The sequence below is a fragment of the Octopus sinensis genome, linkage group LG2 (genome assembly GCF_006345805.1).
Source record: "Octopus sinensis linkage group LG2, ASM634580v1, whole genome shotgun sequence".
NCBI lineage: Eukaryota > Metazoa > Mollusca > Cephalopoda > Octopoda > Octopodidae > Octopus > Octopus sinensis.
The window spans coordinates 138,589,140-138,606,872 of record NC_042998.1 but is presented as its reverse complement, the minus strand read 5'-3'; the positions used below and the strand labels follow the sequence as shown (position 1 = coordinate 138,606,872).

The following is a 17,733-nucleotide window of genomic DNA, read 5'->3' as shown; positions in this document are numbered from 1 at the left end:
ACACCTCACACAAAATGTGTGCTGACCACTCCATGAACAGTAACTTTAAAAACATCTTCCACTGGGGTCATACCAATCTTGTTTCTTTCAATAGCATAAAAACACAATTACTACATACCTCAAGAAAACATTATCCCACATCCACCCTTTTAAACTTCAAGTCTCACCATCTGAAAATATCACCCCACTCTCAACATCTGAGTGGCATTCACCAAACAACACAACTCTTGCAAGGCCATTGTTTGTACTGTAAAAAAGCCTTCATGTACTGCATGGCCCTCAGGCTTTCTCACCTTTCAAACTCCTCCAAATCTATCACCGTCCATCTCATCAAGCTCCATACCATACACGTTCCTACATCAATTATGAATATCTTGGTTGCTTCAAACCAATGAAACAACTGGTTCTAAGAATGTCTCTTCCATTACACTCAGATATTGCCTCTATATTCTTCAAACTTTTCAGTCTGTTACTATGAAGATGTGCTGGCCTTTGGAAACACATTTTAATGTGTCTAGTTCTCATGAAAAATAAACCTTCTCAGCCAAATATTGTCCTATGGTAGTCACTTCTAAAATCTCCAAGATAATGGAGACAATCCTTTACAATGATGTTGTCCTCTCTCTCTCTCTCTCCTTATTGACCATCTGTATGGATTCCATAGAGCCAGGTCCATTGGGACCTATTATCTCATGTTGCTTACCAGTAAGCTTTAACTTTAGAGAAGTTCATTAAAAGCATTGCCGTCACCCCGCAGCATGGCAAAATCTACAACGATGTATCAGTAGTTGGATTGGTAGCTTCCTATCCATCTAAGAATGTATTGACAGAGCTCTTTCAATTAATTCTGGTGTACCCCAGGGTTTTGTTTTCTTCCCTATTCTTTTTCTTCTATAAATCAATGATCACTTCCTTGCCATTATGTCCACCCTTGTACACTTTTGTACAGATGATATGATCCTTCATTCCTTCTTAGCCTATACCAAGCATGTTCCCCATCTACAATCTAGACACCACATTTCAAACCTGCACTGATTCCTTGAACAAACTCTTGAAGACATCCTCCAGTAAGACCTTGTCGGTATTGACTCTTTTAATGGCAAAAAGCTCAAGCATTATAAATTTCAAGAAAATGCTATCACACCCATCCAAACATAAGCAGCACTCATCTAGAACCCTGACTGTTGCTCCAAATGCTAGGCTCCAAAGTTACTTAGGACCTCATATGGCAAACCATATCCTTAACTTGGCAAGGACTGTATCCCAAAGACTGGCCCTACTTTTCAGGGCCAGAGAATATTTCAACACCCAACATTTGCTGTTACCATACAAAGCTTTCTACAATGGAATATTGATCCCATCCCCACCTGAGACAGTGATGCTGCTACACACATTTCGTCTAGAGAAAACCACTCCATTGTCTGGTATAAAATCACCCACAGACTCACTTCCACCCCTCTTTTATAAATGTGCTGTCACCTCCCATTACTTTTTTTAATGTTGCTATAATGACCTCAGTTTCTCAGAGTTGGTTAGTTTTGTATCACTCAGGGGCGAAGGTAAAGAATACGCACACCCGGTGTTTAAGGTTAGGGTTACGCCAAAAACAGGTGGTGTGTGTATTCTTTACCTCAGCTCCACTTGGCTACTCTCAATCCACTCAAATCTCCTCTTCTTATGATCCTTGTTGTGTCCAAAACCCTGCACTAATCACGATACTCAGTTCGTTCTCTTCAGAATTTCGTCCATCTGGAATTCCCTTATTGCTTATGTCTTTTCATAAGTGTCGATATGCAACAGTTTACACAAAAATATTAATTGTATCAATATCACCGGCCTCATAGAAATGGGTATTACTCTTCCTACAGACTAACAATTGAAAAAAAAAACACTATCCATTAGTTCACCTTCACTTCTATACTCTTCCGCCGGGTCCGGGTAAACATACTTTCAGGAAGGTATACACTTTTCCCATAGACATTGCGACAAAGCCGATACTAATTTGTCAGTCTAAATATAGCTTTGAATTTCCGGAAGTATATCTGGCAAGTTACCCTGGGAATGTAATTAGTTTGCCGCGTGCTTCTATGTTGCTTTTTCGCGAGGAAGTCAATATATGTTTTTGTAAAGAATAAACTTTGAAAGAATTATGGAAACATTTGATCCCAATGGTCAGTATCTTCGTAGTTATTTTGCAATTATATTATTAATAAAGTAGTCTTTGAAAACACATTAATCTTGACGAAGAAAAAAAGTCACATAATTATATCTTCGTGGTATTGTCTGACATTGTCTTAGCTTATATTTATATTTATAACTGTAATATTTTATGCTTAAATGCATCGTCGAGAAGTACGCGGTCTGAAGTAGCTTAAAATAAAACAAGAACATTGTATTTATTTTATTTCTTTCTCTCTCTGGGAGGGACAGATAAAAAGGGGCATTATAAATTAGACTAGATAGGGTATAATTACAGGTGCTCTTCCCCCGCCTTTATTTTCTAATAACTTACTGGGAAATGCTTATTTCTTTAAAGTAAATTTTACGAAGATAGGTTTTCAAGTGTGTAAATTTGAGAATATGTCGGTAATATTTTTTGTTGATGAATTTCAGGTCATTTTCTTTCCCTATCTCGGCCTTCTTTCCTTTAACTTTCTTTAAAATACATAGTTTAAAATGAGATTTTGTAGAAATCCATTATCGAAAAAGCACTTCGCGTTATGTGAAGTTTTTAATATAAATCCGAATAAAAAAAAATTAAGAAATGCTAATGTTACAAAATTGGTTATGGAATCGAGGCCGGGAGAGGAATGATCTAACTCTCTATCCTGTATTTTTTTTTCTAAATCTTATCAACATAATCGTAATCTACATAATCGCAAACATATTTTCGAAATTTCATCAAAAATAGGTTTAATTTTCAGAAAGTAATGAGGATCCAAAGTTGGGGGCACCAAACTGTAGTTATGCCCCAGGTAGCTTAATCTCTTTGTCTTTGTCTGTCTCCTCTCTTCTCACTCCTCTCTCTCTCTCTCTCTCTCTCTCTCTCAGTCAGTCTCTAGCTATGTCTGCCTGTAAGTGTAGTAAAGTATATTCATATAGTGCTAACACCTGATATGCAATTTGATATATCAGGTTGAGTGGATACACTTATTTATGCAAAGCTGGAAGCCTACTGTAAAATTCGCCCTAGGCAGGGCTGTTCATGACTGAAAGCAGGAAAGATATGTTTGAGTACATATACAACAAAATGTTTGTTTATATGCATGACACAAATTCAAGACTAGGCTGTCACGTTTTTGCACTTTAAACATTTAAATGGCTCCGAGGAAATGTTGCATGAGCACTCAGCTATTGGATGCACACTTGCGTGGAGCAGAAAAACCTGTAGGCTAAGAAAGTGATTATAGTCCATGAGCCACGTCAGCTAATGGTACCATCTGGTTTGAATACACCTAAGTGGTATTAAAATGTTTATAGGGTCACTATGTGATAACTCTTTCAGCTCGGTAGCTTTTTTTTTTTCAGATTTATGAAATTTCACCAATGTTCATACTGAAGTACTTTTGCGCATGATGACTACAACACATAACATTATTCACACATCTAGCAGAAATTAGAATGACAAGAAGAAGCTCCTTGTATACCCAAACAGTCTTTCCATGGATAATCTTGTCAAAAAACACCACAGACTGGATCAGTAGCAGCAAGAATTAAAGACAATTCTGTCTGAAGATTCTCTAGTCAAAGCAGCAGTGCAGCTAAGACAGCAGATAAAGAAACAAGACTTCAGTCAAACATGGCTACCAAGCACCGAGCAAAATGCCATTCCCAACACTGTTACCAAATTTCTCTATTCCTTGCTGACTGGGGAAAATGAGTGTACAAATCCCTCAGAAAGGGTCAAGTGTCTTGTTACTTCTTTTGGAAGTGACCTGCTGTTTGCTGTTACCTGTGGCAAAACAAAGCCACCAAAGCATATACTTCTACCATATGCTATGAAGTCTCTTACAGGAAACACTGAACTGATATGGATACTGAATCACTTTGGACACAGTCTTACTCACAGCTTGAAAAGATAGATACAGTCCTTTGCATCCAGAAGCTGGAAGTTTCAGAAAATGGCACACCACTGCCCGTAAACATGTGCCCAGGTGTATTCACAATTGTGGCTTGGGACAATATTGACTGCCTTGAATATACTCTTAGTGGTGGAGGCACCTCCCACAGGGTCAACGGCATCACTTCCCAGCCTAGAGTTTCAGGGCCCATGCTACAGAGTGTTGTATCTGTAGTTACCAAGTCCAAGAAAAGAAGCATTAATCCTTCTCCATTGCTGCTACTGATCTATAATGTTGGGCAGTGAGCTGGACCACCCAAGACTGAGACACTAGAAATCAACAGTGACCAACAGGTCAAAAATGCAAAAAGGAAGAACTATGTTTGAATTTTGACTCAAATGTCTGACTCAGGGAACCAGACAACAAGCAGCTGGACATGATTCAACATCAAGATCCACATTGATGTCACAGTTGTCCAGGACACTGTATGCCAAGGCAGCTGAAATAGTGAAGGAAAAAGACAAGTATGGGAACATGATCATCAGAATGGGAATTTACCACACAATTAGCAACTTCCTTTCTATCATTGGCAAGCAGTTTCAAGATGCAGGGATCAGGGATATGTGTGTTGAATCAGGTATCACTGCAGATGGATCAGTGGCTGAGATCATGGAAGGTCACAAGTACAACTGTGCAATCACAGTACACAAGTTCATGTATAAAGCATTAATGAGGCTTGCCTGGAAAGGGTTTCTCCCATGGATAGAGGACAGTCATGCAGAAGATGTGCCTCACCTAGCAGAAACATTGAAGGCCATAGGCTACTTTCAAAGCAGTGTCAGCCAGATGTACTTCAAGAAGTTCTTGGAAATGAGACTTGCACAAGGATCTTGGAGCTGTTTCAAACCTACCTTGAATCTCTTAGATGCATGTACAGTCTGTCGGCTTTCTGGATGTCATACATAGACATGGTGGTGATCAAGCTTGGCCTAATACAAGCTTCCAGAGAAGGCGACTGGATCCTCCATCCTGCCTCCATCCGAAAGATGATCCCATGGTGTTTTGCCTATGACAAGGTGAACTATGCTTGATTCCTGACCTACTACTATGCAATGATGTCTCGACTCCACATAGAACATCCTGAAGTCCATGCACACTTCATGAATGGTAGTTTCACAGTCCAGATTGCAGAACAAAATCCATTTGGACGTATACCAGTGGACCAAATAATTGAAGAGACAGTTAACAAGGACACCCAAACTCCTGGTGGCATGAAAGGATTCAGTCTAAAAGCTGGAGCAGTGGCTAGGTTCTTTTTAACCTCAGAGTATCACAGCTCATACTTGTGGCAACTGAGAGATATGAGAAATGGAGGAAAACACAAGCCCTTGAACCACCCTGACCTCAGTCAGTCAAGGATCAAGAAAGATGAAGCGGATATCCAATCCCCGGAAACTTTTTTGGACATCAGAAAGGAACCATGCACTCAAGAGCATGCCAAGGATGTGGTTTTCAAGCTGACTGGGACTTATTTGGTCGCATTATCCTTGTAGCATAAAGTTAGATATAGCTGATGTACTGGCTCACCCTTTGGGCTCTCTACCATTTGCATTTGCCCATGGTGATGGAACTTTTCGTAAGACCAACAAAGCATCCCTAGCTAGAGAGTTGGAAAAGAATGTTGCCCCATCAGAAATTCTTCTAAGTTCATCAGTAACAGTTATTAATGAGATGAGCTTGGTCCAAAAACTGAAAGGAAGTGACAAGACCTCGCAGATATCAGACTCATTGATGACCCACATTCTCCATGAAGGAGCCCACAGTCATTGTCTTGATGTTGCCTTTGATTATTACAAGGAAACATCCATAAAATTGCAGTAAAGATTAACAGCGGATCAGAAATAGGAATCCAATTTAGGAGCATAGCATCTGGATATACTATCCAGCAGTGGTGTAAGTTGCTCAGCAGCCCTCCCAACAAAGCAAGTCTGATAAAGTTCCTGGGCAAAACTGGGGGACAAAGATCTTTTTGTAACGTGATGAACCTCTGCTTCAAGATCGTGACAGACAGGTGAGAGGAGGTCTCTGAATTAAAGTCATCACCAGAAGAAGGTGACATACAACTCCTGCTCCACACACTTCATGTAGCTGAGTCAGACAGCACAGCTGTTGTTATCAGTGCTGTGAATACTAATGTACTGATTTTGTACCTGGGGTTCTGTAGCAAAATCTTGTGCTCCCTGTACCAGAAGTGTTGTAAAAAGAAAAGAACATGATTCCTTGACATTATGAAAATGAGTTATGCACTGAGAAGTGGCGTCTCTGATGCTTTGATTAGCGTACCTGTCTTCACAGGCTGTGATAGTCAGTGCCTTTGCTGGCTGTGGAAAGCTGACAACGTATATGTATGTATATGCATATATGTATGTATATATATGCATGTATATGTATATATGTTTCGTCACATGATCCTTGTACCATTCTCTGAGCCTTCCGGCAACTCCAGTCCACAGTCCAACCCCTCCACTTCACACATCTTCTCTAACTGACCCCTTCTCCTTCAAACGAACCCACAACCTACGAGACCTCTTGGTTCACAGCTTCTTCCCTAACCCAGCCTCCCAACCTGGCTCATTCCCCTGCTCCTGCCCATGCTGCCGCACTTGTCCTTACCTCTCCAACACCACCCTCCTCTCCGGCACCCATCATTGACCCTATCACATCACTGACTCCTTCACCTGCACTGCTACTAATATCATCTACTACATCTCCTGCTCTCTCTGCCCTTCTCTATACATCAGGCAAATGGGACGCCGCTTGGCTGACCGGTTCGCAGAACACCTCCGAGACATCTGACTCAGCAATGACACCCCGGTTTCGCACCATTTCTGCTCTACTGGAACACCTGTCCGTGTTCGGATTGTCCTTGCACAAGGGCTATCTGGACTCCCGTTTGCGCCATGAATGGGGATTAATCTTTTCTCTTTGCTCCTTTGCACCACATGGGCTCAACTCTCCTCCCTTCTTCATCTAACCTCCTCCCCTCGCCCCTTTCCTCTCTTGCTCCGACTCCTCTTCACTCCTACTCATCTCCTCCCCCTTTATTGTCACCCTTCTCTTGTAAGCCCACCCCACCCCTACATATCCCCCCTTCCCTATCCTCCATCCCACCCACTTCTACATATCCTACCCTCTGCCTACCCACATACCCCACCTCTACCACCACCCTCAGCCTAACCCACACCCCACCCTTGCTTTCCCCACTCTTACCTCCTAACACCATCACACCACACCACAAACCACTACACCTTACACCACCATACCACACAACACATCATATCATGACACACCATCATGTACACATCAGCACTGACCACTTCCCAGACCCACATTTTCACACCTATGCATACCCATGCACACATCAAGATCACCAGCCTTCTACACACACATACAAACTCTCTTATTCACACACACACGCACCTTCATTTTGGGATCACCACTATTTTATTATCTCCCCTTCTGTGTGACCCTTCTGTCCGGCATTTGCCATGATAGATTGCTAGCCGCTACACATTCTTTATTTTCTTCCCTACCTCTACTGGTGACAAAGGGCCCCTCGCTCAGAGTGAAAGGCAGATTGTACGATGCATGTGTACGAACTGCCATGCTTCACGGCAGTAAAACATGGGCTGTGACTACTGAAGACTTGCATAGGCTTGAAAGAAATGAAGCTAGTATGATATGCTGGATGTGTAATGTCAGGGTGTACACATGACAGAGTGTAAGTACCCTGGGAGAAATGTTGGACATAAGAAGCATCAGATGTGGCATGCAAGAGAGACAACTGCGCTAGTATGGTCATGTACTATGTATGAATGAGGAGAGTTGTGTGAAGAAGTGTCACTTCCAAATAGTGGAAGGAATCTGTAGTAGAGGGAGACCCAGGAAGACATGAGATGTGGTAGTGAAGCATGACCTTCGAACATCGGGCCTCACAGAGGCAATGATGGAAGACCAAGACCTCTGGAGATATGGTGTGACTGAGAAGATCTGGCAAGTAAAGTGAGATCACAACCATAGCCTACACCAGTGTCACATAACCAGCCCACTGAAAAAAAAGTATCTTTGGATCATCGGGCGACATGCCATGCTTGAGGAGACCTATTGAGTCAAGTAAATCAAAATCAAATCAAATCACAATCAAATAGAAATTGTAGTTGTGGCTGATGCCAGTGCTGCCTGACTGGCTCCCATGCTGGTGGCACATAAAAAGACCCACTACACTCGGAGTGGTTAGCGTTAGGAAGGGCATCCAGCTGTAGAAGCATTGCCAGATCAGATTGGAGCCTGGTGCAGCCTCATGGCTTGCCAATCCTCAGTCAAACTGTCCAACCCATGCCATCATGGAAAACAGACGTTAAATGATGATGATATATATATCTATGTATGTATTTATATATATATATATATGTGCATATATCTAAATATATATATATATGTGTGGGGACACACACACGTATATATGGTAAGACAGATTACATGCCTAATTGTGTATGCATATAGTGTAAAAGTGTAGGTATTTAAGCAATGGTTGAAATGCTTTTGTTCATTGATTTAATCAAAATTAGCTAAGGGGCTAAAAGAACAAAACCTAATACTAAATCTTCCCCCGCCTACACAAAAATTGTAAGGTAACAAAACAGTTATCCTGTCCCAATAGATCACCAGCTTTCATGTTGGCTCTCAAAATTCTATCTTATTTCTTTAACTGTTTTGATGTCTGGTTTAAAAACTGGCTGGTGTGACATAAGAAATTTGGTCTTAATTACACTCTTTCAATTGTTTTTTTTTTTTAATTTCTTTTTAAGAAATCTTCTATTGCCTTTAGGTGGGTGTAAAGCTATATATAAAATCCAAATTGGATTAGCATCTTATTCTTCCTTTGATATTATGTTTTCTAACAGATCGTATATTTTCTAATATGTAAAATTTTTTTGACCAAAGGGAGCACCAGTTGCTATCCTTTTAATGATCATCAGTAATATTAATACACTTTGTTTTGTTTGTTTTTGTACATATCTGTGGTATGTGTCACACTTCAAAGGAAGGAGTGAGTTGCAAAGCAAGAGAGAGGACAGAGATGAAGTAAGACAGAGAGAGAGAGGAAGAGACAATGGGTGGTGTTGGTGTTCGTTTTGTGTTTTTAAATGTTTTTAGACATTAGGGTCACTATGGATGTTAATCTAGTCCTAACATTGGCATTTGTAGGTTTCACAGATCTGGAGGCCTAGGCCCCAGATAAACACTGATGTGCAGACTTGTTATGAAACTGAGAGTGAGTCGAGGGTGAATACTTGACAGAATAGCAATTATTTCAACTTAACTTTCACTGCCTATACTAAACACAACATTTTTGTCTTATGATATGGATCATTTCCTTTCCTTTTACATTTTTTAAAAATTGACACTGTTGATTACGTCAACGAGGTTCCTGTTTATCTGACCAACGGAACAGTCTGCTTGTAAAATTAACACACAAGTGGCTGAGTATTCTACAGACATGCATACCATAAGGTAGTTCTCAGAGATATTCAGCCTCACACAGAATGTGACAAGGCTGGCCCCTTTGGATTAAGCTACAACTCATTTTTGCCAGCTGAGTGGATTGCACCAAGGTGAAGCAGAGTACTTTGCTCAAAAACACAGCATGCTGCAGGGAATTGTATTCATGACTTTATGATCATGGGCCAAATATCCCTAACTACTGAGCCACACACCTTCACTCTCTTAACCGCAGAGAAAAGGAGTGAAGCGACAGAGAAAGGAAAGCCTCAGGCATGCACAATGACAATTAGACTGAAATACGATCAATCTTTTCTAGCTTCTTTACATTTAGCAATGAAGAAGAGGGAAAGACATTTAATAATGAACAGAGGGAAAGTCTTTCAGGTGTTTACATTTTTATTCTGGGAGTTCTAGAATGATTGTGTGTTAGTTCCCTCTTCTTTCCCCCACTTCCAGTACTTATTTCTCCTTTCATAGTTCTTCATGTCTTTCAGTTGGTGGGGAAACACCATGTTTTTTTTTCAGGCATGTTTAATGTTTTCTCTACAAACTACAAATAAACTCCACTTGCTTCCTTTTTTCTTCCAAACAAAATCTAATGCAAATTTTGAACAGGGTATAGCTATGAAAGGAGCCCAGAAAATTGGGTGATACCGCGTACAAAATGGTTGGGGGAGAAAAGTTGCCAACAGGTGGCTATAGAAAATTCAGCTGTATACTTTAAAGAGTGTCTTCTACTATAGCCTCAGGACAACCAAAGCCTCGTGAGTGGATTTGGTAGACGGAAACTGAAGGAAGTCATTCATATATATATATTTATGTGTGTGTTTGTTGCCCCACCACCATTGTTTAACAACTGATGTTAGTGTGTTTGCATCCCCATAACTTAGCTGTTCGACAGAAGAGTCTGATAGAATAAGCACCAGGCTTACAGGTAATTAATCCAGGGGTTGATTTCTTCAACTAAAGGGCAATGCTCCAGCATGGCCGCCGTCAAATGACTGAAACAAGTAAAAGAATAAAAGGATACCAGAAGAACGTTCCGTACCACTAAACCAAGAAGGTTCTTTGAATATGTGTGATGCATTTTAGGGCTAGATAGTAATTCTGTTTATGTTTACGTAACTGATATTTTGGTTGGATTATTAGTTATCAGTTTTACACTTCTTTCTATATTCTGTAACTGTCACAATATAGAAACATTTCTCATGGCACCAGCACATAATTTACAGATGCTTACATTTTTTAAAGATTTCCATGAATTTTTCACGGGTTCAGCTAGTTTTACATAATTTCTGCAGTTTTTAACTTTCATTTTACGACAATAATAGAGAGAGGACAATAATAGAGAGATTGTATTCAGAAATAGGTTATGTTAAAGTGTGCAATTAAAGGAAAAAAAAAAATTTCAATTGATTTTTTTAGAATTTTTACTTTGTTATTTTCATTTTAGATCTTTCTTACAATTGCCTTGCATTGATTGCCACTGTTTCTGTTTTGCAACCATACTCTTCCTTGAACCGACTACGTGGAAAACAAAATCCTCTTTTATTCTTTGTAAATTTGAGATTTACACATGTCATTGTAAGAAATTAAAAACAACGATTTTGTTAACCCTTTAGCATTTAAACCGGCTATACCTTACCCATGTATTCTACCTGTTTTACGTTCAATATAGCTGAATCTGGCCTCTCACACCTACCCTACAATGTCACTCTAAAAAGAAACAATCACATCATTGGAATCTCAAAGCTACAAGATAATGCTTGATTAATTCAAAAGAATGTGAATCAATAAGCGTTACATTTGACAGAGTAATCAGAATGTTAAAGGGTTAATATATTAACTCTTCATTTTGTTTTCAATTTTCCACTTCTTTCCTTCTTTCATTTTTATTTCTTTTCCTTTCATTCTTTTATTCTTTTACTTGTTTCAGTCACTTGACTGTGGCCATGCTGGAGCACCGTCTTGAGTGGGGTTTTAGTCAAACAAATCGATCCCAGTCCTTTTTTTTTAAAGTGTAGTACTTATTCTAGCTGTTTCTTTTGCTGAACCGCTAAGTTATGAGGACATAAACACACCAACATCAATTGTCAAGTGGTGATGGGGGACAAACACAGACACACACATAGATATATACATATATATATACAATGGGCTTCTTTCAGTTTCTCTCTACCAAATCCACTCACAAGGCGTTGGTCAGCATGAAGCTATAGAAGAAAACACTTGCCCAAGGGATTGAACCTGGAGCCATGTGGTTGGAAAGCAAGCTTCTTACTACACAGCCACAAATTTTTTTCTACTTCTTATTTCATATTTTATAAATGGACGATTGAATGTTAAAATTGCTTTGTTGCTGTTTGCACTGTTAAGGTCCTTATGAGATCCATATTCTAACAAATTTTGATATACTCCAAGATTCCCACCACCTCACGTTTTTCTTTCTCCGCATTATTCACCAACCACCTTCACTCTCCTTAACTAGATATTTTATGTGAGACATGCACTTCTCCCTGAACAGAGAGACCTGGAAATCATTTACTATGAGACACATGACAACCTAGTCTTTTTCAATAGTGCAATGTGTCATTAAGTTTGGTTCCCAACTACATGGTTTCAGGTTCTGTTCCTCTGCATGGCACCTTGAGCAAATATCTTCTACTGTAGGTTCATCCAACTAAAGTGCCTTGTGAGTATATTTGGTTGACAGAAACTGAAAGAAGCCCATTGTGTGTGTGTGTGGTATATATATATATATATATATACATACATACACACACACACACATATGTATATATATATATATATATATATACACACACACACACATATATACACACACGCATATATAAGAAAAGCCAATCTGAAGAAAAAGAAATTTTCAAAAATATGCAACAGCCTCAAATAGTCTACAATATCTCCATTGCTTCTATATAGTCTACAAAAATTTCTGCTTCTCTGAATTTGCAAGCTGCACCTTTTACCTTTTACTTATTTCAGTTATTGGACTGTAGCCATGTAGGGGCATTGCTTTGAAGGGTTTTTAGTTGAACAAATTGACTGCCCCCCCCCCCATACTTATTAAGTCTGGTACTTATTCTATATGTCTCTTTTGATAAAACCACTGAGTAAACAAAATCAACTCCAGTTATCAAGTGGTGAGGAAACAAACACAGGCACAAAAATACACACACATATAAATATATATATTCTTTTACTTGTTTTAGTCATTTGACTGCGGCCATGCTGGAACACCATCTTGAAGAGTTTTAATCAAGTAAAATCAACCCCGGGACTTATTTTTTAAGTCTAGTACTTATTCTTTTCGTCTCTTTTCCTGAACTGCTAAGTTATGGGGACATACACACACTAAGACTGGTTGTCAAGCGGTGATGGGGTGGGGATAAACACAAACATAAAGACACACACATCATCATCATCATCATCATCGTTTAATGTCCATTTTCTGTGCTAGCATGGGTTGGACGGTTCGACCGGGGTCTGGGAAGCCAGGAGGCTGCACCAGGCTCCAGTCTGATCTGGCAGTGTTTCTACAGGTGGATGCCCTTCCTAATGCCAACCACTCCATGAGTGTAGTGGGTGCTTTTTACGTGCCATATATTATATATATATATACAGGGGTGGGGGTAGAGAGGATGAACATTTTTGAAAAATTCACAAAATCATGAATTTTAGTTGCAAACAAATTTTATTGACAACAATGTGATGTGTTCATACTGAATTAGCAACATCCATCATGCAGTGTCCATGTTCATTGATGCATTTCTAAAGACGTTCTTGGAAGTTGGACTCCTCTCTCTCCAGCATTATTCTGCTGCATAGTCCCATAGTTTTAGCTGTTGCCCAATGACCAATTTTTATGGGTGGAAATGCAGGTTTTCATGCAAAATATGCCTTACCAATCGATTATTGATGACAAGTTCAGTGGAATGCCTGAAGAAACAAAGAAACAAACACACACATACACACAGATAGATATAACAGGCTTCCACACAGTTTCTGTCTATCAAATTCATTTACAAGACATTGATCAGCCAGGGTTATAGTATAAGACACTTGCTCAAGATGTTGCACAGTGAGACTGATCCTAAAATCATGTGGTTACAACCTTTTTGATACCAAGCCAACTCCTGGTTCTTTGTCTTTTAAAGGGATCTGAATTAAAACCTACCCTAAAAATTCTATGTTAATTTGTTCCCAACACCAGCGTAATAATGACAAAATTATTTTTCAAAATTCTTAATTACTTACAAAATTAATTGAAACAAAAACACTGTATTTCAACAGAAATACAGTAAGGAAAGAATTAAATAAATACCACAAAGTGTAGATAGAGAAATACAAATGGGGGTTTCTAAAATTTGCAAATTATTTGAAAAAAATAAGCTTTAATTAAAATGAAATTTATGAAAAAATATTCCAGTTTAATAATTTTTTTCCCCTCATAAGTTTTACTTCTTTTAGAAGGCCTTTGGTTCCACACCTGTAGGATACTATTATATCTGACCATTACTTGACTACTCTGTGAACAAATCTGTGGCCAAAACGTCAGATTTTTATCACTTTTCATGACAACTAAAATCTTCATCTCCTACAAACTCTTTCATGTCCAATCTTTCATGAAAACATGTCAGGCCATTAGGATACTTGAAAACAGGCAAGGGTCGACAACAGGAAAGACATCCAGCTGTAGAGAACTTGCCCCAACAAACTCCATCCAAACCATGCAACCATAGAATATTAAACATTGTAAAGATGACATTTGTTGTTGATGATGATGATGATAATGGTGGTGGTGTATAAATAAATCAAAGCCCTGCACTTTGTCAATCTATTTCCCTGAGTTAAATTTAGATGTTTCATCACTCCTTTGCTCACTTTACTATACTGAAATGTGACATAAATAAATCACTTTATGAATATACACATAATGTACTTAATAAGCATGTGAACCTCACATATTCTCATTCCCACTTTAAATTCATGGCCTACCAAAAAACAGAATCATTAAATATATCTGGTTTTGACATCTGAATAAAACCGTTTCATTATACAAGTTGAAAATCACATATTCTTCTCTCAATCTACTACATATGTGACAAATCGATGAGTGTTTGTGACGTTGTTAGCTAACTCCTCCTACACTGTTTTATTGATTATGATGAAACTTGACACGTGAGTAGAACTCCTGTCTTGAAACCTTGTGACATACTTAGATTGTTGAAAAAATTGATAATACAGCTACTGGAAGGGACCTTTATCTCTACCTCACATAACTATTTTTTTACACACCCAAGGGAAATAGCTCATAGCACCTGTACAATATTGGTTTTTAAACACTCAAGGGAAATAATCATTTCATTGCGTATGTTCAATTACTTTGAATATTGATTTTTTTGTGTCCTATTTCTAGTTTTTGCAGATAAAATCACTTTTATACTTTATTTGACATGTGAGTAGAACTCATGTCTGGAAATCTTGTGACATATTTCCATTGTTGAAAAAATCCATAATAGAGCCCTTCTAGTGGATCCTTCTATCTACTACATATTACTAATATTTTATTTAAAAAACCCAAGAGAAATAACCCATACCACCTGCAGATTTAGTGAAGCGATCAATATTTGTTTTTCACGATCAGCTGGCCTAATTCTGCATTTCACTACTCTCAGTTTTGAACTGCTAAACATTATTATTGCACTTCTTTAATTTGAATCTTAAACATTAAAGACTTCATTCATACATTTCTGTACATACATACTTTTTTGAATGCCCATTACTCCGATAATTCTGCATTTTTACAGTTACACTTTTGCACAATGTATTTGTAGTGGCTTCATGAGGCATAGCATGGATTCGATCATCGATTGCCAAATTTCACTTAACACTTCAACAGCATTTTTCTCATGGTAAAACAATAGTTTTTCTGTGAATGACAGCAGTTATACATTTCTCAGATGCCTTCGCTAAGCCCCAACAACCTTTCTCGCCAACCTCGAACAATCTCTCCCTCCTCCAGCTGACAGTTTTTTGTACTTTTTTTGTGATAGAAAATACACCTTTTGTGGCAGTTATAACGAAATTGCTTTCATATATCAGAATAATAAGGCGTTTCAATTGAACATCTTTATCCCTGGGAATTACTGGGTACACCAGCAGTATTTAAATAAATCTGAAGTCTTGCATTTGTAGCAGTGATTTGAAACATAACTGCTAGATACTTGTCAGACACCACGTGTGAACCACTATAGTTTCCTGTGATTAATCTATGAATTGCGCAATTAGTGTGTGGCTGCAGCATGATATCATTTTCTTAAATGTTCTTGTCCTCTATAAAAAAACTGTTTTGGCATTCAATTTATTGCATAGAAAAGAAGGCAGCTGAATGATTCCTGCTTCCACTCATGCTATTGTAGACAGTTCTGGACATCTGTGCAGACAACTCCTGGTTCTTCGACAAACTGAACTAAACATTCATGCAATGTCTCATAAGTAACTTTTACAGATGCAGTTCAGTTTATCTCTCTTTCCCAGTCAGCAATTATTAATATCTTTTACTGACCAGCTCATACAATCTCAGCAATATTGGTGACACTGTTCATCTTCACACCAGTGACATTGGTGACCCTCAACTTAAGAAAAGGCCAATAAAAAAAAAATCATGAAATTGGTGACAGCCGTTGTTCATCTTTTTGACATTTGATTATGTTCAACTTAGGAAAAAGGACAGCCAGCAAAAACTCACCTCAACAATAGTGACCTGACTAATCACCACTGCCAATAACAACAAGTAAAAGATCAAAGGGGGCAGATGTCGCAGCTCATAGCTTTTACCACTGCAATCCTGACCTCTTTAAGCTGTGACATTATGATGCTAGAAATGGGTAGCTGTATCTTTCATCTGTGCAAAATAACAGTCAAAACCAACCTTCAGCTCTGAAGAAAGTCTTATCCTCCTTCAAATGTGTGATTTCAGAGTGAATTTTTATCCAGAATCATTCCAAGTGCACTGTAACAACTAGTGTGAGCTATTTGTTTAAAAATATTGTGTAACATATCACAAGACATGACAAGCCCAGACATACCTTTGTGATGGATTGCAATCAAATGACACCGTCAAGGAACCATTGTTCTAACACACACATGCACACTCTCTCTCTCTCTCTTTCAGTTTCCATCTACCAAATTCACTTACAAAGCTTTGATCAGTCCAGGGTTATGCTAAAAAATACTTGCCAAAGGTGTTAGGCTGTAGGACTGAACCTGAAAGCATGTGGTTGGGAAGCAAACTTCTTAACCATGCAGTCATGCTTGTGTGGTTAAATATAAAGAGACCCACACACATACCATAATTAACTGAGATGGGCAAAACAAGACTAAATACCTTATAGTATTTAATCTCATCTCAACAAACTGATGTGAATTTTGTTTAGGTCGATGAACACAAGTAAAATGCTAGGTTGATTAAGTTAACTCTATTACTTCAGTTACAAAATTAATAAGCCTTGTGCATCGATGTAAGAAATCAATATTAAATATAGTATTCAAGGCCAAGTTCTGTAAAGTAATGATGAGCTCTTAAGCCAGATCTGCTGACAGGTTTCAGTTTCCAGGTACATTTTCATGCCAATCATTCATAAATGATACGCAAAATAATAAATATTGCAAACTAAACATTAGAAAATTAGAAATGTTGCACAATTACACAGAGACTCCCACACATATTACACGCACACACACTCCCACACATACACTTTGCAATTAAATAATTCAGTTCAATACTCAAACAAGTTCTCTCTTGTTAGATAAATCGTTATCTCAAAACACTGTCTCTAAGAGACAAAGTGATTATCTTGCTGATACAGATATACAGTCATACATACATACATGTGTGTTTGTGTGTGTACATATATACATAACTCTCCACATACATATACACCACATACAAACAAACAAATAAAAGTAGTATTACATTAAACAAGGAAGTAACAAAGCATTAAAAATTCAATAAGTGCCAAGGTTAACTATGTTTTTAATCCTTCTGCAGCCAACAAAATAAAATATCAGTCCAGTGCTATGATTA

General features: G+C 38.4%; 1 protein-coding gene across 3 annotated transcripts in view; it reads left to right on the top strand.

The window, feature by feature from the left end:
- The first annotated feature begins 2,021 nt into the window (after positions 1–2,021).
- The window catches only part of LOC115232049 (galactose-1-phosphate uridylyltransferase), a 74,026-nt gene continuing 58,314 nt past the window's right edge, over positions 2,022–17,733 (top strand). For 2 of the 3 annotated variants that reach the window (XM_029801930.2, XM_036499760.1), the window contains exon 1: positions 2,022–2,171. In XM_029801930.2, the coding sequence (XP_029657790.1) occupies positions 2,150–2,171 (22 nt within the window). In that variant the 5' untranslated portion in view covers positions 2,022–2,149. The remainder of the gene's footprint in view (positions 2,172–17,733) is intronic. The other variant, XM_036499763.1, reaches the window with a different exon arrangement.